This window comes from Rattus norvegicus, chromosome 8 (genome assembly GCF_036323735.1).
Source record: "Rattus norvegicus strain BN/NHsdMcwi chromosome 8, GRCr8, whole genome shotgun sequence".
Taxonomy (NCBI): domain Eukaryota; kingdom Metazoa; phylum Chordata; class Mammalia; order Rodentia; family Muridae; genus Rattus; species Rattus norvegicus.
Window position 1 is genome coordinate 132,610,928 of NC_086026.1, and position 25,122 is coordinate 132,636,049.

Sequence of the window (25,122 nt, forward strand, 5' to 3'; positions counted from 1 at the left end):
GTAAATGTGGATCTCTTGCAAGACACACATATAGCAGCTTCCATTGCTGCTACAGGGTCACCAACTTCTATTGTTGCTGGCCTCTGGACATTGGTTCTTCAGACCCTACTCACCTTTCTATGCTCTAGAGTCAGATCATTTTTTATCTACCCAATACAGTGTTTCTCTTTGTTTTTAAAATGCCATGGCTAGAATCAGTGGTCCTAACCAGGGGTCTTAATTACAGAAGTGGATCTTTTCTAGAACAAGAAATGAAAGTTTTCTAAGAGAAACTGGAGCCCTTTTTGCTTTACAAAACATAATTTTGTGGCTAACTTGCTGAAATCTGGAGAGGACTCTTGGTCTGCACTAGGGTTCCCTGCTGCTATTGTCTCTTCCAGTGGCTCTGCTCCTCAGTCTACTGCTCTCAACAGGGCTTTGGTGCTTTTTCTTGTCACTTCTGAATGTCTATTGCACACCAGTTTTTTCATAAGCAGTTTTGTATCTGTTTACCCATCCAAGGCCCCAAGAGCTCTTATGATTCATCTTTGTGGGGAAATCAAAGCTTAGAAGACCCTGACTGCCAGGTCTTTCTTTCTGCAGAATTCCAGAGACCAGCTCAGATAACTCTGTCAAGGTTTGCAGAATTCAGAACATTCCTAAGTAGGTGCTTTGTGGTGTAAGTTTTGTTTTAAAGAAAGCCTCTTTCAGAGGAAAGTAACCTATCAGAATAATAATAACAGAGCTCCCCCTGCTAAAACTATTTTTAATGCAAAAGCTCACTACGCATACCCCTTCCTTAGAAGCTTTATTTAAGTGGTATTTGTAGCCAGATTCCAATTCACAACACTTTGAAAGCAACACGCAAGTCTCAGTGAAACGTCTCTGCATTTTATTCACTATGACCAATGGCCTCATTAGCATTTATTCTCTGAGAGTGATAGGTTCTATTGCACTTAGATTATGCCAATTAGCACAGAGAAGAGAACAGAGAGTGGAAAAGCTATGGAAGACCTATATGATAAAGAAGCCCTGAGCTGAAATATACCGAAGCAGGGGGACAGGGCGTGGCTAACTCACACTCAGGATTGCATAATACCAAAATTTCAAAATTAATCCTGTAGAGACCTCAGCCCAGCATACAACACTCCTGGTTGGAAAAGAAGAACTGTAGATCTTTTGTGTTGAGCTTTTTTTTTTTTTTCAAATCTTTACCATCACTTACTCTTTTATCTCCGCCTTCTCTTTCTGCAGGAAGCTTTATTTCCTACTTTTGCACACCAAGTTTGTACCTCCAGATCTGTTACTGAGACGCCTGAGACACCAGAGCCATCATAAAGAAGCCATAGTAGGTGAGTCGTGATTTCTCCATGACTTTATGAATGTTAAGCTCAAGCTTGAAGTGCAGGGTACTAGAGAGATAGCCTGAAGTATTGTACAACCTGTGCACCTGGAGGCAAGGATCAATTTTTTGGGAGAGAAGAGAGTATAATGTGCACCAATAAACATTAGAAAGACCCTAGTGTCGGTGCAGAAATGAGGGTGTTGCTGGGTGGGATCAGGTGATAAAAGGGGACAATCATCTTCAAGGCACCCACAGGCTTACTCTGTCCCTCTTAGCATGCAGAGGGCTTACATTTCTTGAACTTTATGCCATGAAATCTTTTACCTCTAGTCCATCTATGCCTTCTAATTTGGCCCTTGTCTCTCCTCATGAGAGCCACACAGACCAAAAAGATCTCTCTCTCTCTCTCTCTCTCTCTCTCTCTCTCTCTCTCTCTCCCTCCCTCCCTCCCTCCCTCCCTCCCTCCTTTTCTCCCTCCTTTCTCCCTGCTTCCCTCTCCCCATCATCTCTTTTTTTTTTCTTTTGGGAGGCAGCTTTCCTACAGTCCTGGGTGCTAGCTATGTCTTAATGCCCTAAGTGATACACACTTTCTAGACTGTTCAGTGTAATTCAGTGTAGTAGGAACTAAGTGCTGGCTATGTGCCATACATAGGGATAGATGAATTAGCATTTGCCTAGTATTTTCCATAATGGCTGGAATTCAGAACAGACCAGAACTTAGTGCAGTGTAATTCTTCAGGCACATGCATTTTCTTCTTGATTTTCATCAAAGATCTCATTTAGTTTCTTCAGTCTAGTGATATGGCTCAGTGATGTGAAATGCAAGCTTCATTTGGCTACCACTTAAGGGATGGAAGAAGTGCTGTTCTATATAGGTGGATAAAAACAAATTTATAGTCACTATCAGGAAAAAGCAGTCTTAACAATCAAATGTAATGATGCTACATTTTATAATCTTATAATTAAAGACTTTTGTGTACTTTTTCAGTGAGCATTTACTGGTTACTCTTTTAGCCACATAAAATTATAGAGTCAGAGATTAAAAACATTGCCACTCCTTAACCTCAGAGGAGTGCATGGTATATAAAAGATAGCATGATAAGTGGTTACTTAAATTTCACAAGAGCGGAGTGATTTACCAGAGAGTAAGCCTCACAAAAGAAGGGGAATTTAAGTAGGAGGTAGATGAATAGGAGTCATTTTAGGCTAAGGGACAAGCACAGAGTAAATCACTGAGGCATAAAGGAAGTGGTGAGTTCGGAGGAAATATAGAGAAGACAGTTGTGGGTGTGCACAGGACTGGAGTGCTGATCAACCACTCTGAAGTCCCACCACATCCAAGTCATGTGGCTATTGGGGGTTTCAGGCTGAGGAGTGCCTATGCAATGTTAACTGTTAGGGCAGACAGAATGAGAGGGATGAGCTATGGGTGAAGGAAAGATCAATATGAAGTGAGTAGCAGATGAGATAAGAAACTAGCAGCTCATAGAGGGCAGAGGGGATGATTTTGAAAAGAATGTAGGGGTAGAATTCCTATGATACAATTCTAACACAGAACATTCAACTCTGGTGGACTTCACAGCAACTTAGTTTTTATGCAGGAAAACAGATGTTTGACTTTAAATTACTCAGGTTTCCTATTAGAGGCAGAAGTTTTTTATTTTACTTTTACTTATTTTATATGTTTGTGTGTGTCTTCATTAGTAAATGCCATGTGAGTTCAGCTGCCTGCAAAGACCAGAAAAGGGCATTGGATTCACCACAAGTGCTAGGAACTGAACTTGAATCGTCTGCAAAAACAGTAGGTACTCTTCTTAACTGCTGGATCATCTGTCTAGTCATCTAATTTGGAGGCAGGATTTGAATCTAATCTAGTTGGTTCTGATGGACAACCTTTAATTTTCTGAAGAGGAATGATTTGGAATAATACCAGAGATTTCTACTTATAAACTTTAATAGATAATAATAACTAAGATGAAGATCTCATAATTTGGTCAGTAAAACAATTCCTGTGTCAAATACTTGCTGTGAAAACCTAGTGACCTGAATTCCAATCCCTGTAGCTTATATAGGAGGGAAAGAGCAGATTGTCTTCTGACCTCCAAATATTTACAGCAGTGCATGTGTATCCACTTCATGTATAAGTCATAGCAGATGCTAAATAAATATTGACTGTGTAGACACATTTATGAAGAGATACTATCAAATGTGAAAAATTAAACTCTGATGTTTCAGCGAAGGTGGAACTTGAACACAGAGGCTTGGAAAACATAAGCATATAGGAGAGTCAAAATCCTGATATTAGCTGATATAATTCAGCTAATGGAGCAAGAATAAAAAGAAAAAAAGATAAAAGTGGGCAAAAGCCAAGTGCAGTGCCTAGAGGTTTTATAAAGTGTGAAGGGAAATGTCACTGAAATATTAATAAGCAGTCATGTAGGAACGTCTTTCTAGAAACTAAAAACAAAATTTTTAAAGATTTATCTGTTTACTTATTTTGTGTAAGTATCTGTGCCCACTACAGTTTATGTGACTTAAGTGTGTGCAGGTGTCCATGGAGGTCAAAAAGTGAAAGATCCGATCCCCTAAAACTGGAATTACAGGTGATTCTGAGCTCCCTGCTGTGGGTATAGGAAATCAACTTGGGCTCTCTGCGAGAGCAGTAAGTGCCTTTGACCATTGAGCAATTTCTCAGCCCCTTAAAAAGAGTTCTGATTGGGGAAATTCATGCTCAATGAAAAGAATTTGGAAAGGAGTTAAAGCATTTGAACATTGAATTATCATTGCAACCTTGTCAAAAGAAGTATGAGAGGAAGATAGAGACAAAAGTTGAGATGGTTATTAGAATGCTTTGGCTGCAAGGAATAGATGGTGCAATTTATAATGGTTTATTTTCTTTCTGAAATGAAAAGTCAGAAAATGTGCCCTCTGTATGGCTTGTGTACAATGTCTAGGTCTTTTGTGTATAGTCCCAAACATGAAGCTTATGTTACACAAGTTGAAATAGGAGAAAGGGCCATCAGTGTCTCTTCTGTATCTCTTTTGTTGTGGAAGAAACTTCCTAGAAACCTCCTAGCAAATTCTACTTACATCTTTTTGGTCATGAATCCCCAGAGAATATCACCACACACAGAGAAGTAGTAAATAAAGACATGCACCTCTTGTAGCCTTACAATGAGAAACATGCTCACCAGGGAATTCCAAGAATGTTAAGGAAATGGTCGCAGAGTTGACAAGTTGTGACTTCTGTTAGGAATAAAAGAAAAGTGATGGTCACAGGGGGTCAAGAAGATGACTATAAAGGAGAAACCAAAGACAGGGATGCTGCTTAAATGGAGCAAGGCTAATTGAATTAAGGAATTTGGCATTTGCATTACAAGTAATCATTTTGTTCTCTGTCCACAGAATCAAAGGAAATGGAAGACAGTAATATGTTACCTCAGTTCATCCATGGCATACTATCAACATCTCATTCTCTATTTCCAAGAAGTATCCAAGAGCTTGATGAGGGGGCCACCACACCGTATGACTATGATGATGGTGAACCTTGTCATAAAACCAGTGTGAAGCAAATTGGAGCTTGGATCCTGCCCCCACTCTACTCCCTGGTATTCATCTTTGGTTTTGTGGGCAACATGTTGGTCATTATAATTCTGATAAGCTGTAAAAAGCTGAAGAGCATGACTGATATCTACCTGTTCAACCTGGCCATCTCTGACCTGCTCTTCCTGCTCACACTCCCATTCTGGGCTCACTATGCTGCAAATGAGTGGGTCTTTGGGAATATAATGTGCAAATTATTCACAGGGCTTTATCACATTGGGTATTTTGGTGGAATCTTCTTCATTATCCTCCTGACAATTGATAGATATTTGGCTATTGTCCATGCTGTCTTTGCTTTAAAAGCCAGGACAGTTACCTTTGGGGTAATAACAAGTGTAGTCACTTGGGTGGTGGCTGTGTTTGCCTCTCTACCAGGAATCATATTTACTAAATCTGAACAAGAAGATGATCAGCACACTTGTGGCCCTTATTTTCCAACAATCTGGAAGAATTTCCAAACAATAATGAGGAATATCTTGAGTTTGATCCTGCCCCTACTTGTCATGGTCATCTGCTACTCAGGAATCCTCCACACCCTGTTTCGCTGTAGGAATGAGAAAAAGAGGCATAGGGCTGTGAGGCTCATCTTTGCCATCATGATTGTCTACTTTCTCTTCTGGACTCCATACAATATTGTTCTCTTCCTGACCACCTTCCAGGAATTCTTGGGAATGAGTAACTGTGTGGTTGACATGCACTTAGACCAGGCCATGCAGGTGACAGAGACTCTTGGAATGACACACTGCTGCGTTAATCCTATCATTTATGCCTTTGTTGGTGAGAAGTTCCGAAGGTATCTCTCCATATTTTTCAGAAAGCACATTGCCAAAAATCTCTGCAAACAATGCCCAGTTTTCTATAGGGAGACAGCAGACCGAGTGAGCTCAACATTTACCCCTTCTACTGGGGAGCAAGAAGTCTCAGTTGGGTTGTAAAGTAAGTAGCAGTCCCCCCCCCCTTTTTTTAAGCAGGGAAGGAGAGGACAGTTTGTATATAGTAACAAACCTCAAAGACAATAATTCTTACTTTTGGTCATGATTCCTTTGGGGAAGTCAAATGACCCTTTCACAGAGGTCACTTAAAACCATCAGAAAACACACACACACACACACACACACACATTATAATTCATGACAGTAGCAATATTACAGCTATGAAGTAGCAACAAAAATAATTTTATGGTTGGGGATCACCACAACATGAGGAACTGTATTAAAGGATCACAGGATTAAGAAGGTTGTGAACCACTGCTCATAGATATATTGAACAATAGAGACCTTTAAATCAGGTTCCCAGAACCTTAGGATTATATCACAACTAAACCATATCTCTTCTTGTATATATAATACATGTTTGGAAAATATTCTAGAATAATCATTGATAGATTCTTCAGTGTCTAGTGAACTCTGTCCCTCTGAAGAGCCTCATTGCCTTGTAGCAATACTGTTTTACCAGTCTTCATCATGTTTTGCCCTAATCTAACAAGAAAGACATGGAATGCATAGAAAGGAAGGTGTGAGGCTATCGGGACTGAGTGAGAAGGAAGAAGAGATATGCAGTTGATCCTGAGTGAAGATGGAGACGAAAGTGAACAGGGGCCTTCTCATTTGGAAAGAAACGTCCTGGTCTTCGGCTTCTTCTCCCACCTGTGTTTGATTTGAAGGCTTTATCAGGTTGTGGGAAATCTGGAAACTAATTGTTTGTTGGGAACTTCATTTGAGTCCCATGGTCCTTTTATATATAATTGTACTACACATTTTTGCTTTGTTATTTTTATCTATGACATGGAAAATCTTTTCAATATCAAACTCCACTGTTTACATGTTTCTCAAGCCATGGCTCCTTGCATGATGTTTATAAAATTATTGTTTATAAAATATGCATTGTTAGTGATTCGCCTAAAAATAATAAGGGCTCTTGTTTGATCTTCCCAGGGAGAGCAGAGCTGGAGATAGTGAATGACCAAGAATGAGGAGAAAAACCAATCCCTCTACCAGGCATAGAGGGCTACAGCAAAAAGGCAGGGATTTGTGGGACGATAGAAGTGGTATGTTTAGAACCACATAGAATCAGAAGCAAAATGGATGTCTCAGCACCAAGGAAAGGTTTCTGTCTGAATATAAACTTGTTTTATTTTTTTGCTGCTATTTTTCTGCCTCTCAACTACCTTTGCACTTGCTTCTTCCTCATAGCCTTTATCTATTAGCTTCCACCTGGGAAAGGTGTGCATGGAAGAGCCAAATCTGGAAGCCTGGATAGTTTAGGAAGAGAAAAAAGCACTGTTATGTTATCTTTGTGGGTAAAACGAGACTGGATGAAGCATGGACAGAAACCCTTGCTTTGAAAATAGTACTTGGGAACATACCTTAATTACCAGGAACAATAAGCCTGAATAAAAACGATTATAGATAGAATGGGGAAAAGTGTGTCATAGACTATCTTCCAAAGCCTTATTTTTGGATATAAACATAATTTAAATATTTAAAAATTGAAAATAGAAAAAATAAAATCAAGACTGAAAACTTTAACTTTTAAATGTGATGAAGTACCTCTGTAACTTGCCAAGCTTGAAAATAGTCCATTAGTTATAGAAAAAAATTTTGACTTTGAGCATATGAACTAACATAGATAGCTCAGGATTGGCAGGGACTTGGGGTTTGTGGCATGTGGGGTTACCCAACCATGGTGATTTAGACTCTACGCCATCTGGATCCTAGATGCTGCATAGATGTCACGTGTACATGAAAGTGGTGTACTTGTTCTTTCAGGCTTGGTTTCCCCAAACTCCTTTGGATTTTTTTTTTGTCAATGTGATCTTGGTGACAGATTGTCCTTTGAGTGAATGGGAACTCCCAAGTCAAATCAGCCTCTTATCAAAGCATTAAAAATAAATTTACAAAGGAGAAAAGTTAGAGAAACTCCTTCTCATAAGAGAAATATCTTCCCTGAATTGAGCCAAAAATATTCTTCCCTGTGCACTAATGCATTTATTATCTAAAAGAAGCAAGAAACAAAGAAACAGACAACCTGGGAGCTGAGAGTCATTGTGGTCTGGCTTTGCTACCACGTGATGAGAAGAAGTTTCTGAAAGGAGTAGGGGATAAGAGTATCACCTTCAGATAGCCTAACCGTTTTATTTTAAAGACAATGAGATGCAAATATCTGTAAACCTGTGATTTAGAAATAAACCAATGCTCTATCTATACCTCTAGAAATATTAAAAAGAAACAAGCATATGTTTTGTTATACCAATATGGTTGACTATTTTCTTCATAACTACACAACTCTTTCCCTGTACTACTTTACAATTATATATACCTGGTACTTGATGGAAAGGTTGCCTTTCAGGCTAAACACCCTTCTGTAGCTAGTGTGCTAGAAGACCAAGATAAATGACATCGATATCTTCCAATTATAGCCCCAGCAAGGCTGTGCTGATCCTCTTTTCAGCAAAATGTAGCCCTACATCTTGGTGAGTAAGCAGATATGAGGATTGAAGCCAGGACAACAGCCATGGAGAAGAGGAGCAAGAAATTCATGTCCACTATGATAAGCTATTTGTTAAATACAATGCTGACCAATACACATGGACAGGATACTTATTAAAATAATGTTTTTCTACTGTGGCATGCAGTATGACAAGCAGACTGTGGGTCTACAGATTAGGGGGGTAATATGAAAATGGGTGTCATTGCCATGATCTTCATGTTCTTTAGACCTTACAACCCAGGTCCCTGTAGACAGACAATAGGTACAGAGGGCTCAGATATGATCACACAGACATAGGGAAAGAAGAGTATATAGAACTTTTCTGAGAACCCAGACATTGGGGACTAACTCAGTGATGGCATTGTATGACAATATGAACATCTAAAATAGGATTTTCTTGCCACAGAATAAACTGCCTTGTAAGAATTGCCTGCTGGGCCGACAGGAGCCGGATGTAGATCGCTCCTGAGAGACACAGCCAGAATACAGCAAACACAGAGGCGAATGCCAGCAGCAAACCACTGAACTGAGAATAGGACCCCCGTTGAAGGAATCAGAGAAAGAACTAGAAGAGCTTGAAGGGGCTCAAGACCCCATATGTACAACAATGCCAAGCAACCAGAGCTTCCAGGGACTAAGCCACTACCTAAAGACTATACATGGACTGACCCTGGACTCTGGCCTCATAGGTAGCAATGAATATCCTAGTAAGAGCACCAGTGGAAGGGGAAGCCCTGGGTCCTGCTAAGACTGAACCCCCAGTGAACTAGATTGTTTGGGGGAGGGTGGCAATGGGGGGAGGGTGGGGAGGGGAACACCCATAAAGAAGGGGAGGGGGAGGGGGATGTTTGCCCGGAAACCGGGAAAGGGAATAACACTCGAAATGTATATAAGAAATACTCAAGTTAATTTAAAAAAAAAAAAGAATTGCCTGCTGTATGTTTCCAAAAGTGAGCTCTAAAGTCATCTGAGGAGAAGCTTTGAGTGGAAAGTTGGAAGAAAGTGGAAATAGTGGGGAAAATGGCCTTTTGCCTGTGCTGTCAAAGGAGAGGCTAAGCATGTGTAGAGGGCTCTGCAGCTGCCTGCAAGGACTCCATTAAAACCTGTCCTTTTCCTGCTTTTACTCATTATTTAGACTTCTCTAACAAATGAAATTGTTTCAAATGAGATTATCCAGCAAGGATGACTACCCAGGTATCTCGAGGGAAATACATCATGGGAGATAAGGAGTCTGGGCTATGAGTGATTCTGCAAGGCTGCTCAGGAAAATAGTGGAAAAAGAATGGGCATAGGTTTAGGGAGTGACCAAAAGAGGTTAGAATTTGTTAGAAGATATGGACACTTTGGTATATTGTCTTTGTCCTTGTTCTATTGCTGTGAAGAAATACTATGACCATGGCAATCTTATAAAGCACTTAATTTGGGCTTGCTTACAGTTTCAGAGGCTTAGTCTATTGTCAGAGTGGCAGGGAGCATGGCAGCATGCACAATGCTGATGAAGTAGCTGAGAGATCTATATCCAAATCCATAGGCAGCAGGAAGAGCAAGACATTGGGCCTGACTTGGGTCCTTGAAACCTCAAAGACCCTCTCTAGTGACACATTTTCCCCCCAACAAAGAACATCTCCTAATACTTTCAAATAGTGCCACTCCCTGGAAACTACATATTCAAATCTATGAGTCTATGGGGAGCCATTTTCATTCAAATTATCACAATCTGCTCCCTGGCTTCCATAAGCTTGTCACCATAGCATAATGCAAAAACATATTCAGTTCAACTTCAAAAGTCTTCACAGTCTATCACAACACTGTTTAAAATTCCAAAATTCAAAGTATTCTGAGATTCAAGGAAATCTCTTAACTGTAACTCTTGTAAAATTGAAATAAAAATGCAGATAACATATTGCTAACATACAATGGTACAGAATATACATTACCATTCCAAAAGGGAGGAAAGAGAGCATAGTGAGGAAATGCTGGACAAAAGCAAGACCAAAAATCAGCAGGATAAACCTCAAACTCTGCACCTTCATGTCTGATGTCAACATGTTCTTTAGATCTTCAACTCCTTTCAGCCTTGTTGACTTCAATATACTTCTCTCTCTTGGTCTTGTTTCCATAACCTGTTAGCAGCTCTCCTTGGCAGAAATCCCATGACTGTCATTTCCAACATCTTAGAGTCTTCAACAGAATCCAGCTTCATGTGCTGGCCTTTCTGGGCCATGCAGGGATACACCCTGATATATACCTGACATTAGTGGCTTTTCTTAGTCACGGAGGGAGATTCTTAACTCCTTTCTCGTATCCTTGCCTCTAAAACCAGAACCACATGGCCAAAGCTGCTAAATTCTAAATTCTACTTGCTATGGCTGTACACCACATCCCTTTGTTTGATTAGGTATTTACCTGCTTTCTGTTGTTGATTCCTTTACTGCTTAAGCTTTTCTTTCATTGCTTTCACAAACTGGGAGCTTAGCTGGCTGGGGTCATGTCCACACCAATTCCTTTATTCCATGTATTATCAGGTATTTGTTTACAGTTTTTATCCCTTTGAGTACTGGACTTAACTCCATTACAATTTCTGATCTTCTTTTTCCTCCTCAAAGTATACATTTTTAGTTTTTCTTTGTTTGGCTTGCTCCTTTTCATTATAGAGCTACATAAGAGTGACCACTAATGACCACTCTACATAGTCAATATTAGGCTACACTACCAACACTATTAATCTAAAACTCTTCAGTTTAGCCTTAGGAATATTTTGGGGGGGAAAGGGAAAAAAATCAGCCACATTATTTGTCAAAATATTACAAGAACAATCTTTAGGACACTTACTGATAGTCTCTGAATCCTTTTGAGTCGGGCTGTCATAATCTATATTGCTCTCACCATCACCATCTTCCACACTCCTAGTTATATGTCCCATTAAACCCCACTTAAAGCATTTAATTACTTTCCTAATCCAAAATCCCAAAGTCCACATCCTGCCAACAAGCATCATGGTTAGGCTTCTCATAGAACACTTTGCTCCTTGGTACCAACTTTTGTCTTAGTAACTGTTCTATTAAAGTTAAGAGGTAACATAACCATGACAATCTCTTTTAAAGGAAAGCATTTAATTGGGATTTGCTTATAGTTTCAGAGGTTTAGTCCATTAAGATCATGGTGGGGCACACGGCAGCATGCAGACATAGTGCTGAAGAAGTAGCCGAGAGTTCTATATCTAGATCCCAGGCAGAAGGAAGAGCAAGACACTGAACCTTGCTTGGCCCCTTGAAACCTCAACCCCCAGCCCCATAATCACGAATTTACTCTAAAAAAGGCCACACCTACTCCAACAAGGCCACAACTCCTAATCCTTTCAAGTGGTGCTGCTCCCTGGTGACCAAGCATTCAAATCTATGAGCTTATGAGAAGCCATTCTTATTCAAACCACGACACGTATTATATGTAACATTGAGAAGGTTCTGTTATGGTGTGGCATGTAGTGTGTGTGTGAGTGTGTGTGTGTGTGTGTGTGTGTGTTTAGATAAATCAAGACCTGTATCCCTGCTGGCCCCAGCATAAAGTTTGTTCCACATCAGCTGAGTAATTTTTGGTCCATTGACAGTGACTATTAAACCTTTTAGTGTAATCTATGTGCAATATGAAATAGTTTTCTTTCTCTTGAATAAAGTTCAATTGGTCCTTAGAGTCAATTGGATTCTGAAAGCCTGTGCCAAAAGCAAGTATGGGTTCTGCCTTTTCTGTCTCAACTCCACCCCTATCTTCAGCCCTGGTTTGTGGTCTGCCTCAAGGCGACCTCCTGTGCTTCTCCTTTCCAGGAATAGGCTAGCCACAAAGAAAGAGGATATGGCCAGGAGAAGGGCACACATGTGTTTACATAGCTGTTCCCTGCCACAGGCCCTTTTATGTTGACAAAGATGCCCAGAAAGATGGACACTAATTTGTCCTTTCTTCAGAGGACCCAGAACTAGTGATGATCACCATGACTCCTATTAGATATGAAAGATTTTCTTCAACTGGGCTTCTTCCAATCCACCATTTCATTGAGTGATAATATTACCTATCCGTGTTAGTGGGCTCTCAATACAACTGTAGACTTGCTGCCTCCTTTGATAGCCATGCAACATAGTGAACATGCAGTATTGAGATAGCTTTGCTTCTTCATTTATATTCCCAGCATCTATCTCCCACCTCCAATTCCATCCCTTGGTTCTCTGTCTAGCTGAACGACTGCCTTATGAAGAACTGTGGTATAAGAAATGCAACCCTTCCCTATCATAAGCCACTATTTCTAATTTTCCACCTAGATCTGAAGGGAAGGACTTTCAGGAGCCATCTAAGAGAAGATTAAAAACTAGCAGGTGATCGTCCTGAGACAGTTCACTGAAGACTGTGAAACTATGGTGGATGAGCCCTTTTAGGCAAGGCCAAAGGGACTACATTTTAGGAAAGATTCCTACTGTTAATATGATTGTCCTTTTGTTTATATATATATAAAACAATCACTTTTGAGCAGATTTCTGTAGATCAAACAAAATGTAGTCCTGTAGTGATGCTATACAGACAAATAGATTACTTCTTAAATCTCAATTATGATCCTATAAGAATTCCTGAAAGCATACCAGTAATTATTGAGCCCTTTATAACAGGAGTGCTGTTAAAGCCCTTTCTGACATGAAACTCGGCCAGTCTTCAAGTGTCATCAGTTAATTGCTTCTGAGGTAGAAAGAAGGCATTTACTACTTACATTACAAGAGGTCGAAAAACAACCTCAGGTTATAAAAAGGAACTAATGATTTATTGTAGGTACAAGGACAGAAGATGAAATATTGACTGGGTTTATCTATACAAAACTTCAATGATAGCTTAGTTTAACTCTCCATGAACCTGTAGAGCTAATGACAGATAATTAATGTCTAGTCTTAATGGGAACATAAGCAAACATTCTTTGCTGTAAACTTCTTATTTAATTTATGATTTGAATTTATGTTTGAACTTTTAGCGAACTTTTGTAAACAACAACTAAAAAGGATGCTTGGAAAAAATGTGATCCATTCCATTAGAAAAGGTATAAAGGTAATTAGAAAAGGTAACATTGCATGGCATTATTACATCAGAACAGCAGAGTAGAATAATTTAGAAATTAAAAGGGACTTAGAAATTAAGAGAAACTTTTTGGAGAATTTTTATAGTTTTTGGAGAAGAGAACATTTTTGGAGAAAAACTTAAAAATAAAAATTAAAATCACTTTTCAATGATTCCCCTTTTGTTCCCTGTGTCTTTCACTTTCAGTTTGAACCCCAAAGTTCCTCAGGAGATAAGAACAAAGGTTACTTTACTTAATACCCACCCACCACCCCCCACCCCCGAGGAAATACAGGCAGGCCAGCTACCTCTGCAAAGTAAGTAACTTAGACTTAAGACAAATAAATGTTTTCATATTAAAACGCAACCCTAATGCCTCTCAAGACCAAGTCTTGCTCCTGCTGACATTCTTTCCCTACAGCTACCTTCAAGAGTGAACAAGAACACTGGAACTGGCCTCTGATAAGAGGCCTCATCAATCTTGTCCTCCCCTAATTGACTATTTATACAGTATTAGGAAGAGTTGATGAGACAGCACAGGGATGGTTCTGTCACTTCTTAGTAAGCCTAAGAGAGGTGTCTAACCCCAAAGTGTCAGTGGTTTGCTCTATATTGGTGAAGCACTTAACACTCTTACCCTGAGTCGTAGGTTATAATTACCGGTTCCAGAGTCATCAGAAGATTCTTATGTAATATCCTGTTATGCATAGAGCTGCAGGTGTGATCTGACCCACTCAAGGTGATAGTAGCATGTTGTAAGCCTTAACTGGTACTTAGAACCTGTTACCATCTCCAAGATTGCCTTAGATTCATGTCTTAACACAGTTTTAAAATAAAGATTCCAAATACATTGGGAAGGATTCTAAACTCAGCTAAGTAGTTTATATGTCCAGACATATCTAATGAATGTATACAGCAGACACTGTCTTAGTATTTACATGTTTTGTTATTTTCCATGGTGCATACAAGTGGTATATAAGTTGGGGAGAAAGTTATATTTTCCATTACAAAATAAAGAAGACAAAGACAGAAATGAGAAAATAGCATAATACCTCCCAATTCCACTTTCCGTGACAGGGGTGTGAGGCAGAAGGTAAAAAGACCGGGAGTCATTGAACCCAAGCATCATTGTTCAGTCACAGAGATGACAATGTGTGACATTGAAAGGTGGTGAGTAGAATTTTCTTATTTCTGTAAAGATTGTGAGGAGTTTCTGGCTACCCTAAAGGTAGTCTTGTGGGTAGTAAGGACTCTTTTCTCAATATGACAAAATAACGTTGACAATGACAGTTAGCAAGCCATTGTTCCTGTTAGTAAGTCACAGAAAAGACTCTATCTGCTTTGTAATGCAGTTAATGTTGTGATGTGGAGCTAAAGACACCAGGCAGGAGGAAGGAAGCATCTGGGATTCCCTTTTCATGAAGTTAAAAATCACCTGATCTATCTAAGGTCAGAATGATCCTCACAGGGTAGCAAGATAGAGGGCTCCTTCCTGGGCCATATGGAGGGTACATTCCTTATCACCAGATCTTCATGGTGGTTTTATAATTCTATGCAAATCAGAATTGGAAAAGCTATACAAATAAGATATAAGCCCTCAATTAAAACTACAATTAAAAATATATTCATAATAAAACATTTTTTACATAAGGTCTCACTATTTAGACCTAACTGCCCTGGAGCTCACTATGCAGAGTGGGCTAACCTCTTACTCAAAGACTAAAGGTGTCCCATTTTGCCTATCCAATAAACAAAATTTAAGAGCACAAGTAAATTACTGTGCTACAATATTGAGAAAACATTACCAAAAAAAATAAAAAAAAAACAACAAAAAAAAAAAAAACACCAGATGCTAAAATGGTATGTGTGTGAGAACAGTTTTAAAAGGTTCATGGGAAAGGGTAAGTATTAAAATGTATTTAAAAGGCTAGTTTTTTAAATTATGAGAATATGGCTAGTTTTTCTTATTTTTGTTTCCATCTACTACATATAATAAGCATAGTTGATGTTATAATTAGACATTTGTCTTGTGGGTCCATGAACCTACATGTGCACATGTGGAGGCCAGAGCTCAAATTAGTCATCTCCCTCTATCATTTTTCACCTTAGTTTTTGAGAGAGCATCTTTCACTGGACTGAAAGCTCTCTAATTGTTAGTCTGGCTAGTGGTCCTCTAGGATCCTCCTGTCTCTGTCCCTCAGGACTGGGATTATAGGTATGCACTACCACATTTAACTTTTTTCTTTAAAAAAAAATCTGGGGGAGCCAAGATGTCGTTTTCCAAGTATAAGCCTGCACCCCTGGCCACTCTCCCCAGTACCCTCAACCCTGCCGAGTATGACGTGTCTCCGGAGACCCGAAAGGCGCAGGTCGAGCGCATGAGCATAAGGGCCCGGCTTGAACGGGAGTATCTGCTTCAGTACAACAACCCCAAACGCCAAACGCACATCGAAGATCCTGCCTTGATTCGTTGGACCTATGCAAGATCAGCAAATGTTTATCCTAATTTCAGACCCACTCCCAAGAACTCACTCTTAGGAGCGGTGGCAGGTTTAAGACCTCTCATCTTCTGGTATTATGTTATCAAAACAGACAGGGACAGAAAAGAAAGAGTTATCCAAGAAGGAAAACTGGACAGAAAATTTAGCATCTCCTACTAAGCTCGGCAAGGATGCCTCTGTTCTTGCATCAATAAATCTCCTATTGATTAATCACTGAAAAAAAATCTGAATGCTGGGGATCCAAACTCAGGTCCTCATACTTTCACAGTAAGCAGTTTACCCACTGAGCTGTTTCCCAAATCCTAGATACTTTGTTTTTTTAAGATTCATTTGCTGTTTTCACAGCTCATTTTACTACTGATAAGGACTTAGAATGAAGTTGCTGTGTCCTCATATTCTTGTTGAGTTCCCTTGAGCTCAAAGGGAAGATTGGCATCTCCCTATTTGTCAAGAATGCTCTGCATATTGGTTCAGTGATACTGTTGGCAATGAGAGCAAATCAAGGAGAGGGACATTAATACAATGACTAGAGATAGGGAACTTGCTCAAAGACTTACTGGTGTCCCAGAAGAGATGGCTTGAGATACTCCATATGGGCATTGAGTCTAGAGTGACGAACTAACCATAAGCATTACTTTGTTGAAGTCTAATTACAACATAGATGAGAACGAAGTCATGCAAACTAGGATGGACAAAGCAGTGAGATGAGCACAGAACAAAATCCAGGCTGCAGTACAGTGTGCTGTGGTTGTGATACACATAAAATGTACATTTATTTGCTAGTGAAGACTTCTTCATGGGTCTATAGTCCCTCACTTCTTTGTATATACCTGAGGCAAACTTATCCAGGAGGTGACTAGAACACACCTCTGGATCAGACACTTAACAGTGGGTAATGCCTTGCTTAGCTGGGCTTCTTTCTGCAAACTGCAATCCTGTCCCTGGCTGTATTCCAAGGCATACTTTCCAAACTGCATGGTCTCTCATAGCATTTATTCCTTCACATATCTGCTAGCACATCTTGAACAGGATTGGCAATGGAATTTCAGAAGTGAAGTATCTTGCCAGGGCCACTGGAGGCTGTATCTGAGTGACTTTTGAGCCTGTATAGCTGTTCCACACTGCCCTCTGGGGGGGTGAGCTAGATCTCCTAAATCTTCAGCTACCCTACTAAATTATCTCTGCACAGAGCTAAGCCCTAGATCTACTTGTTGACAATAAGAGTAAATAGTATTCACATACAAAATTATAACATTGGTATAGCAGCAGTGAAGAGGTCTACCTCAGAGAATGATTTTAAAACATAAAGATTTTAAATTGTGTTTATTTGGAAAAGATTACTGAGTATGTAACTAAGAGATTGTTTTTATTGTGTTGTGGTTTGTCTATAAACTTGCTGTGAGTGCCTCCGATTGCTACCAGATTCAGGTCTGGACATTTACCTTACAGAAAATTAATCACCAGGAGAAACAAATTGGTTAAGAACAAAAACAAAAACAAAAAAACCAGTGTTTACTGACAGTCACACAGAAGGAAGCAAACTGATGCCTCAACTCCCTCCTTCCAAGGTTTAGGGGGAAATGGGAGTTAGGGGTTATGTACAGATTAGCATTCCCAGGAACTTGAGTTAGACAATCCTATGCTAGCCAGAGTTATTAATCTCCTGGTGATTAGTCTACCTTGCTGACAAGATGCTCTGGAGTGCAAAGAGAAAGCCATATTTTGGGAATGAGGAGTAAGAATTAAGAAAGATAGAGTTACTAAAGGCAACAGCCTGTTATAACAAATCATGAAGTAACTACTGTTATTCAGCCTAACACACTGGCTACAGAAGTCTTGCTTGGGTCCATGTGTAAAACTGCCTCCTGTAGATTTAGGGACAAGTAATTCTTTTTCTGTTTGAAGTTTCCTTTGTCTTCCTATAGATTGCAAGTCAAAGCTGCTGCTTTTACAGTGAAGACCAAAGGGTCTCTTGTGTCTTATTGGCAGCTCTGTGCTGTGTTATTACCTCTGCTGTCATTTCTTGATTTTTTTTAAATTCCACCAACCACCCAGTGGATCTGACATAGTCACATGTCATTATTATATTATTCTGAATTTTATCATACACTTCTGTTCACTGTTAAATGAAAATTCCTTCATGGTTCCAAATAAATTATGTTCTTGGAGTTAGATGTTATGTTACCTTCAAATCTTGCATAGAAAGGCACTCATGAATGCCTACTTGAAATGCATAATTTTGTATCTCACTAGCTACCAGATATATGGGTGGGGGAAGAGAAATATGTTTAGTTTCCAGGAAAATATATAGCAAACTCATTTGCTAACCAGTTGTTTTAGTTTACACAGATGAGTCATACTGAACAGTAAAAATTATGTGTATGAAATATAGGCAGGGAGGGGAAGATGAGTAAAAGAAGGAACAAGGTTAATGTCTGGAATAAAGCTCCTATCTCACTTTAAATTGGCTGGAGTTTACTTTAATCAAGAGCAACATGAGAAGAACAAATGCTCCTGCCATTTGGGATTTACTAGTGAGAAGCAGAGATATTGTGTGCATTATTTGTCTCTTGTCACTTGATTCAAACATGGGCTTTAATTAATGGAAATAAGCTCTCTTCTGTCAGTAATACCTTTAATTTTTTCTAATTTCTAACAAACTGTGTAGTTGAATGAGCAGAGAACATAAGTAAAAGAGTCTGAAGAGGGAAACTCCTTAGAAAACTTTCAGACCAGAGCTGCCTTCCATTTTCTGCTTTAAATGCAACTTTGAAGTAAAAAAAAAAGAAGAAGAAGAACTAATCTGACACCCCCAACCCTGAACACTACGTAATAACTTTTCTCTTAAACTCCACCCTCTCTGAAAGAAACTGTGTTTCTTACTTTATGCTTGATACTGTCTTTATATTTGATTTGTACTGCTCTCCTAGCAAGAGAAGGTGAGACATCCGTTCCCTCTACAAGAAACTCTGGTAAGTTACTTCTCAGCCCTTTGTTGGCTAGTTAGCTCAGTTTCTGTGATGAGTAAAAACTTGAACAGGAAATCCTGAGGGGACGTCTGTCAGCACCAGGTGCTCACAGAATTATCTGAAAATATAATCTTTAAGATACAGGAAAGGTAAGAATTTAGGATATGTTTCAGTATGTGATGACAATAAATATACAAAACATGATTGTGGATGAAAAACTTGAAAGAGACCATTTAAAAAAAACAAGCAGAGTCCTTACCTTTTAAAAATAGCTTCTAGAGCAATGATATTGGGTGATATCTGGTTGGATAATCATTATCTTCAGCTGAAAAGAGGTGAAGTCTCTCCATGGGTCATGTGTATATCCTTGAACATGTGTGTAATTGAAGCTCTAAGTTTCTTGTGTTCTCTTGTTCTCTCTTTTTCTCCTTGCCCTGCCTGTCTCCAAGAAAATAGGGAAACCTAAAAATTGTCTAAGTTCATATCAAATCACAAACATCAAAATTTCTATAGCACACTTAGTAGAGAATTCTTGTTCCGGCTTAATTCTTGAAGGTTAGGTTTTCTTTTTTTTGTTTGTTTGTTTGGTTGGTTGGTTTTTGTTTTTTTCAGAGTGCTTCTCTCAGCCACCTAAATGGGAAGAACTTTAGAGAATTAAGTAGAGAAATTTTTCAAGCAAAGCAGTGGAATTTAGATAGGACAAGCCAGTTGGTTGTACAGGCTGGACATTGAAAATCATGTAATATATTCACCCATGAAAATGGAAGAGTCATTTTCTACTTGATCATCTCTTCTACTTATATGCGAACTCTTGATGATGGCAACTCAGGAAGCAGATACAACTTTAGAGAAAAAATGAGGATGATTTGCTTTAATTACTGATGCTATATTCTATGACACTGTTAGAGTATTTGGACATTAGCCTGTTTCATCCTGACAACAGAGAAGCACTGCTGTCAGGAGCCATCTAGGAAAGGAGGCTAACAGGTGACCTTCATGGAGGCAGCTCTCCTTTTTGCGTGAACAAAGATGGGTGAGCTCTGAGAGGCAAGGTCCCAAAGAGCCTTCACCTCAGGATTGCTTCATGTAACTGATATGCCTTTTCTTATCACTATCACATAGCCTAACAATTCGTGGGCATCTGCCCACCCTGTTGGTCAGATTTCATGAATTAATTAATGCTATTTAGATGAATTAATAATTTTATAGAGTTCCTGATTTGATTCAAATAATCTTAGGAAGAAAGTTTTAAGAGATGGTTTTAGTTGTTTTCTAGAAAGATGTAACAAAGTTAAAATCAAGAATAGGATGTGCCCACTCCTCATAATAGTATAGTAGGTGAAGACTGCATAATAAGAAATACAATAAGCTCTCATCACTACACTAAAAAGAGAAATAGGTTTGGGACAAATTTGTGTTCAAGGAAAAAGCAGTCAGGTGGAAGGACGAAGCCACAGGTCTGTACTATGATAAGGTAAGTCTATGTGAAATGTTACTACGAACTTATAATGAGCTTATAGAATGAAAAGCTGCATTGAACTTAATATCAACAACCTTTTGTAACTCCCATTTTGTGTAACATTTTATCTATGAGGTAAGTTTTTAAGAATGTTTGTCTACAAAAAGATCAGAGAAAAGAAATAAAGATGAGGGGGTGGTTGGGGGGGGTCTGTGCCACCACCCACTCACCTATCCATCTATCCATTCACTCATTCACACAAATGTAGTCAGTCATGCAGCCATTTTCCTCTTCACCCAGTGTGTATGTGTCTGTGAGAGTGACATCTTTCCTTTCCCTTTTCTCTTGGGTTCAAAAAGAGTTAACCAGCCGGCCAGTGAAGGGAGCACTTGCAATAAATCTTTTACTTAATTCCCTGTTGTTAAGCAACAGGTGTTAATTTCTCTGAAACCAATGGCTTCTGGCTCCAGAATAATGAAGAATCAAGGAAAGTGAATATTATTTATACTAAGCAACATTTATTCTTGGAAAACCAAGTTTTGACCCCCACCCTGCCAATGCTCTCCATACAGAAAAAGCCAGTGGTTTGGAAAGCTCAGGGCAAACCATGTTACAAAAAAAGGAAAAAAATGCTTATTAGTTACCAAGGAGTAACAAATAACACGTGTCAGTTAAGGTTTCATACCGTCTGAATTCAAAACCAGTTACTTACTGGTGGTGTGGTTTTTGTATTAGCTTCTTTATTATCTCTGTACTTGGAGGGGGGTTGTCTAGAAAAACATGAACAGTATATTGCCTGTCTCAAAGAGTTAACTCAAGCATTTACCAAATGCATAAGGAGCTTAGAACAGTAATTAGCACCCACTACTCATTCTTTCTGGCACTTGTGTGAAATCTAACATGTGTAGATAAATGCCTAGGAACAGCATCTTCAAGGAGCCCATGAATTACATAGGACCTGACTCAGTTTCACAGGTTAATTTACCCCACATTGATATGGAAAGCAAGATTTTATTTGATGAAATGCATCTTTGGTGAATTTTGACTCACCTGATAATGGGGAAATTAAATGTAAAAATCTATGCCTCAAAGACCTACTAAGTTATAAAACAATTTGAAATTGTGTTAGGCCAGTAGCTGCTTTAAACTTTATTAAGCGTTGTCTTTTATTTATTCATAGGCTCTTGCAGGATGGATTTTCAAGGGTCGATTCCAACCTATATCTATGACATCGATTATAGTATGTCAGCACCCTGCCAAAAATTCAATGTGAAACAAATTGCAGCCCAGCTCCTGCCCCCACTCTACTCTCTGGTATTCATCTTTGGTTTTGTGGGTAACATGATGGTCTTCCTCATCCTGATAAGCTGCAAAAAGCTGAAGAGCATGACTGATATCTACCTGTTCAACCTGGCCATCTCTGACCTGCTCTTCCTGCTCACACTCCCATTCTGGGCTCACTATGCTGCAAATGAGTGGGTCTTTGGGAATATAATGTGCAAATTATTCACAGGGATCTATCACATTGGTTATTTTGGTGGAATCTTCTTCATTATCCTCCTGACAATTGATAGGTACTTGGCTATTGTCCATGCTGTGTTTGCTATAAAAGCCAGAACAGTCAACTTTGGGGTAATAACAAGTGTAGTCACTTGGGTGGTGGCTGTGTTTGTCTCTCTCCCAGAAATAATCTTTATGAGATCTCAAAAAGAAGGTTCTCATTATACATGCAGTCCTCATTTTCCACGTATTCAATATCGTTTCTGGAAGCATTTTCAAACATTAAAGATGGTCATCTTGAGCCTGATCCTACCCCTACTTGTCATGGTCATCTGCTATTCAGGAATCCTCAACACCCTGTTTCGCTGTAGGAATGAGAAGAAGAGGCACAGGGCTGTAAGGCTCATCTTTGCCATCATGATTGTCTACTTTCTCTTCTGGACTCCCTACAACATTGTCCTCCTCCTGACCACCTTCCAGGAATACTTTGGACTGAATAATTGCAGTAGTTCTAATAGACTAGACCAGGCAATGCAGGTGACAGAGACTCTTGGGATGACACACTGCTGCCTCAACCCTGTCATCTATGCCTTTGTTGGGGAGAAGTTCCGGAATTATCTCTCTGTGTTCTTCCGAAAACACATTGTCAAACGCTTCTGCAAACACTGTTCAATTTTCCAGCAAGTCAATCCTGATCGTGTAAGCTCAGTCTATACCCGGTCCACAGGAGAACAGGAAGTTTCTACTGGTTTATGAGCTAGGTTGAGTTTTGTGTATCACTTAGTTTTTTTATGTAGCTTGAGGGTAGAGATGGTTCTTTTAGAAAAGAAATTAATATAGAGGGCCTAAGGTACGTGCATTGTTTTAATATTTATTTGAGATAGATTGGGTCTTTGAAAGCTGAGTAGTTTTATAAACGTGAATGAGAATGTATTGATGAGACAGTAATTTCTGGCTTCATTCCTATTTAACTACAATTATTGCCAAACTCTTCTTTAGCCACAAAAGTTCACTATTAAAAAATACTGAGCATTGGGATTTTTTTTTTTAGAGCTTGAGTATCTGACCAAAAATAACATCATTTTTTCCCTATATAAAGCAAAATTCAGGCTACTTAAATCAGGTCTTTGTCTTGCCCTGAGAAGAAAGGATGAGACCATGACTAGTTAGGGAATAGATAACCAAGCTATATGAATTGCTTTATAGACTTGTATGATCAGTAAGTGCTCTGTGGCCTGAGAAGGCTGGGAACAAGTCTTTATAAAAAGAGATTTGAACTGGATCCTTGTTAGTAAATGAGAGGGAAGCCATTCTCTGGGTGGTATGGCTATATGAGTGAAGCAAGGGTAGAGCTGTGACTAGTTGAAGAGGACATGAAGAGAATGGTCAAGGCCGAATCCTAAGGCATCATATCAGCATTGCTTCTTCAGAGTTATGAGCATGGTGGGGAGCACCTAGACAGGTTTGTACAAAGCTTGTTTCATGGCTAAGAAAGTCTGGCAATGGTGAGCATTGAGGGCTAGTAAGTCAGCAGTAATAAGGTTAGGATGAAATCATGTCACCTGGGCTAGGCAGAGGAGAATGTTAGAAGAACAAATTACATCATGCAGCATGTAGGTCTCATGTGGGAGGTTTACTGGGAGGAGGAGACAGAAGTAGATTGTTGTGAAGTCAATTCTAGCTGTCCACGGATGTGCTTGATTGCTAACAGGGAAGAACCACTTCTGCACATAAAATATAGAGTCAGCAGAACTTGGGATAAATTGCAGTTAAAGGTGAACAAGAACCCCTAGGCTTAATTAGGTTGGAATAACCATTGAGGAAACAACAAATACAAAGTGAGAATAAAGGAAAGAGCTTGTCCTAGGAAGATGGTCTCATTTTGCAGCCTGAATATAATGTCTCAGGCTGTCATTTTGTTCCTGCATTCAGATGTAAATCCTACCGTACCAGCTTTGATCCTGAAGGGTCACCAGGGGGCTGTGAAATACCTGGATTAAGAATCATGAGCCTGGGGGTTGGGGACTTAGCTCAGTGGTAGAGCGCTTGCCTAGCAAGCGCAAGGCCCTGGGTTCGGTCCCCAGCTCCGAAAAAAAAAGAAAAAAAAAAAAAAGAATCATGAGCCTGAGGTCTAGGAGTAATATGAACCCCTTGTGCTTCTAGATAAGGGCTGTTTACATAGTTTGAACCCAGAACTTTATAACCTTGAGCAGAGTCTCCAAGAGATGAGAGAAGAACGTCAATTTTCTCTATTTACTTAGCAATTATCAAATCTGGGAGATTTCTTTTAGAAACAAGTTGTTGTGCACTTCAAGAGCCATGAAAGTATAACCACTGCCCTCTGTGTTCCAGGCTGAGTGTGAGGGCTTCAGTCACTCTTTTCAGATGGCTTCTCCACACAAACAATGCTAAATTTAGTCATTTCAGAGAGCTTTAGGATTTTTTGTTGTTTTTGCAGTTGATATTGTTTTGAGTTTTAGAGAAGTTAAGACCTTCATAGTGAAGACTAGGGGAAGAAACAAAGGTATTAAAATCTCCCGGAAGATTAAAGTATTTGCCTAACAAGAGGTGCTACTGGTTTTTCTCAAGCTCCGACTCTGAAACCAGAGTCCTGTGACTGTGAAGGTTTGCTTCTTTCCTCCTGGGATCCAGCTCATGATCCTCCTGCCTACATCCCAAGACTGAGATTACAAGTATATATGAACATACCTAGCTGTAGTTTTATATTGTTTATCATATAGAAAGTAATAAATTCTTTGAAGATAATGAGTCTTATAAAAAGTGCTTTTTTGTATTTTATTTTTTCAATTGAGTGTACATTTAGTGAATAGTACATAAAATTATGAGAGTATTTTGCAAATAGTTGTTTTGGAGAACGCCCCCACATAATTCTCTATTCAAATATAGAGTTCTTAGATTAAATGAGTGGTGATGGTGATATTTCCTTTAAAATATTTTTAACAGTTAGCTTTCCTCCTGAAACAAATTTTCATAATACTTTGCTGTTAAAGATGTTATGTCTAAGCATGCAGTTTCTGAGCAGTATTGCCTTGAAAGATTGTAAATTTTAAATTGTGCTTACTCTGAATCAAAAGAGTTTTAACATATTTACAAATTTATTTCAGAAGAATCTGTTTGAAAATAAAGATATGCAACTTTGTAGTCTGGCATTTGAGTGGGAGTCACATG

At 39.2% G+C, this 25,122-nt stretch overlaps 3 protein-coding genes across 9 annotated transcripts in view; all 3 read left to right on the forward strand.

Moving 5' to 3' along the window:
* Nucleotides 1–955: 955 nt before the first annotated feature.
* Nucleotides 956–8,179, forward strand: Ccr2 (C-C motif chemokine receptor 2). Of its 3 annotated transcripts, none has more exons than NM_021866.2 (3): nucleotides 1,276–1,331; nucleotides 3,029–3,125; nucleotides 4,730–8,179. In NM_021866.2, the coding sequence occupies exon 3, from the start codon at nucleotides 4,741–4,743 to the stop codon at nucleotides 5,860–5,862; it is 1,122 nt and encodes a 373-aa protein (NP_068638.1). In that variant the 5' UTR covers nucleotides 1,276–1,331; nucleotides 3,029–3,125; nucleotides 4,730–4,740; the 3' UTR covers nucleotides 5,863–8,179. The 3 variants fall into 3 exon arrangements, with proteins under 3 accessions (XP_038937991.1, NP_068638.1, XP_038937989.1); XM_039082061.2 differs by lacking the exon at nucleotides 1,276–1,331 and adding an exon at nucleotides 1,909–2,775 and having other exon boundaries at nucleotides 4,730–8,176; XM_039082063.2 differs by lacking the exon at nucleotides 3,029–3,125 and having other exon boundaries at nucleotides 956–1,331; nucleotides 4,730–8,176.
* A 6,458-nt stretch (nucleotides 8,180–14,637) lies between these two features.
* LOC120094308 (NADH dehydrogenase [ubiquinone] 1 beta subcomplex subunit 4-like) lies at nucleotides 14,638–18,043 on the forward strand. The gene has a single exon (XM_039082779.2). The coding sequence runs from the start codon at nucleotides 15,775–15,777 to the stop codon at nucleotides 16,162–16,164; it is 390 nt and encodes a 129-aa protein (XP_038938707.1). The 5' UTR covers nucleotides 14,638–15,774; the 3' UTR covers nucleotides 16,165–18,043.
* Nucleotides 18,044–18,169: 126 nt separating this feature from the next.
* Nucleotides 18,170–25,122, forward strand: part of Ccr5 (C-C motif chemokine receptor 5) — a 31,884-nt gene continuing 24,931 nt past the window's right edge. For 4 of the 5 annotated variants that reach the window (XR_010053918.1, XR_010053919.1, XM_063264783.1 and 1 more), the window contains exon 1: nucleotides 18,170–18,977. Coding sequence is in view for 1 of the 5 variants with exons in the window: in NM_053960.3 (NP_446412.2) it covers nucleotides 21,625–22,689 (1,065 nt within the window). In the remaining 4 variants the exon portion in view is untranslated. Of the gene's footprint in view, nucleotides 18,978–21,613; nucleotides 24,032–25,122 lie in introns of those variants that run through there. The other variant, NM_053960.3, reaches the window with a different exon arrangement.

Bases quoted from the DNA above. Each gene is read 5' to 3' on its own strand.
- Ccr2 (XM_039082063.2), top strand. From the start codon at position 4,741: ATGGAAGACAGTAATATGTTACCTCAGTTCATCCATGGCATACTATCA.
- LOC120094308 (XM_039082779.2), top strand. From the start codon at position 15,775: ATGTCGTTTTCCAAGTATAAGCCTGCACCCCTGGCCACTCTCCCCAGT.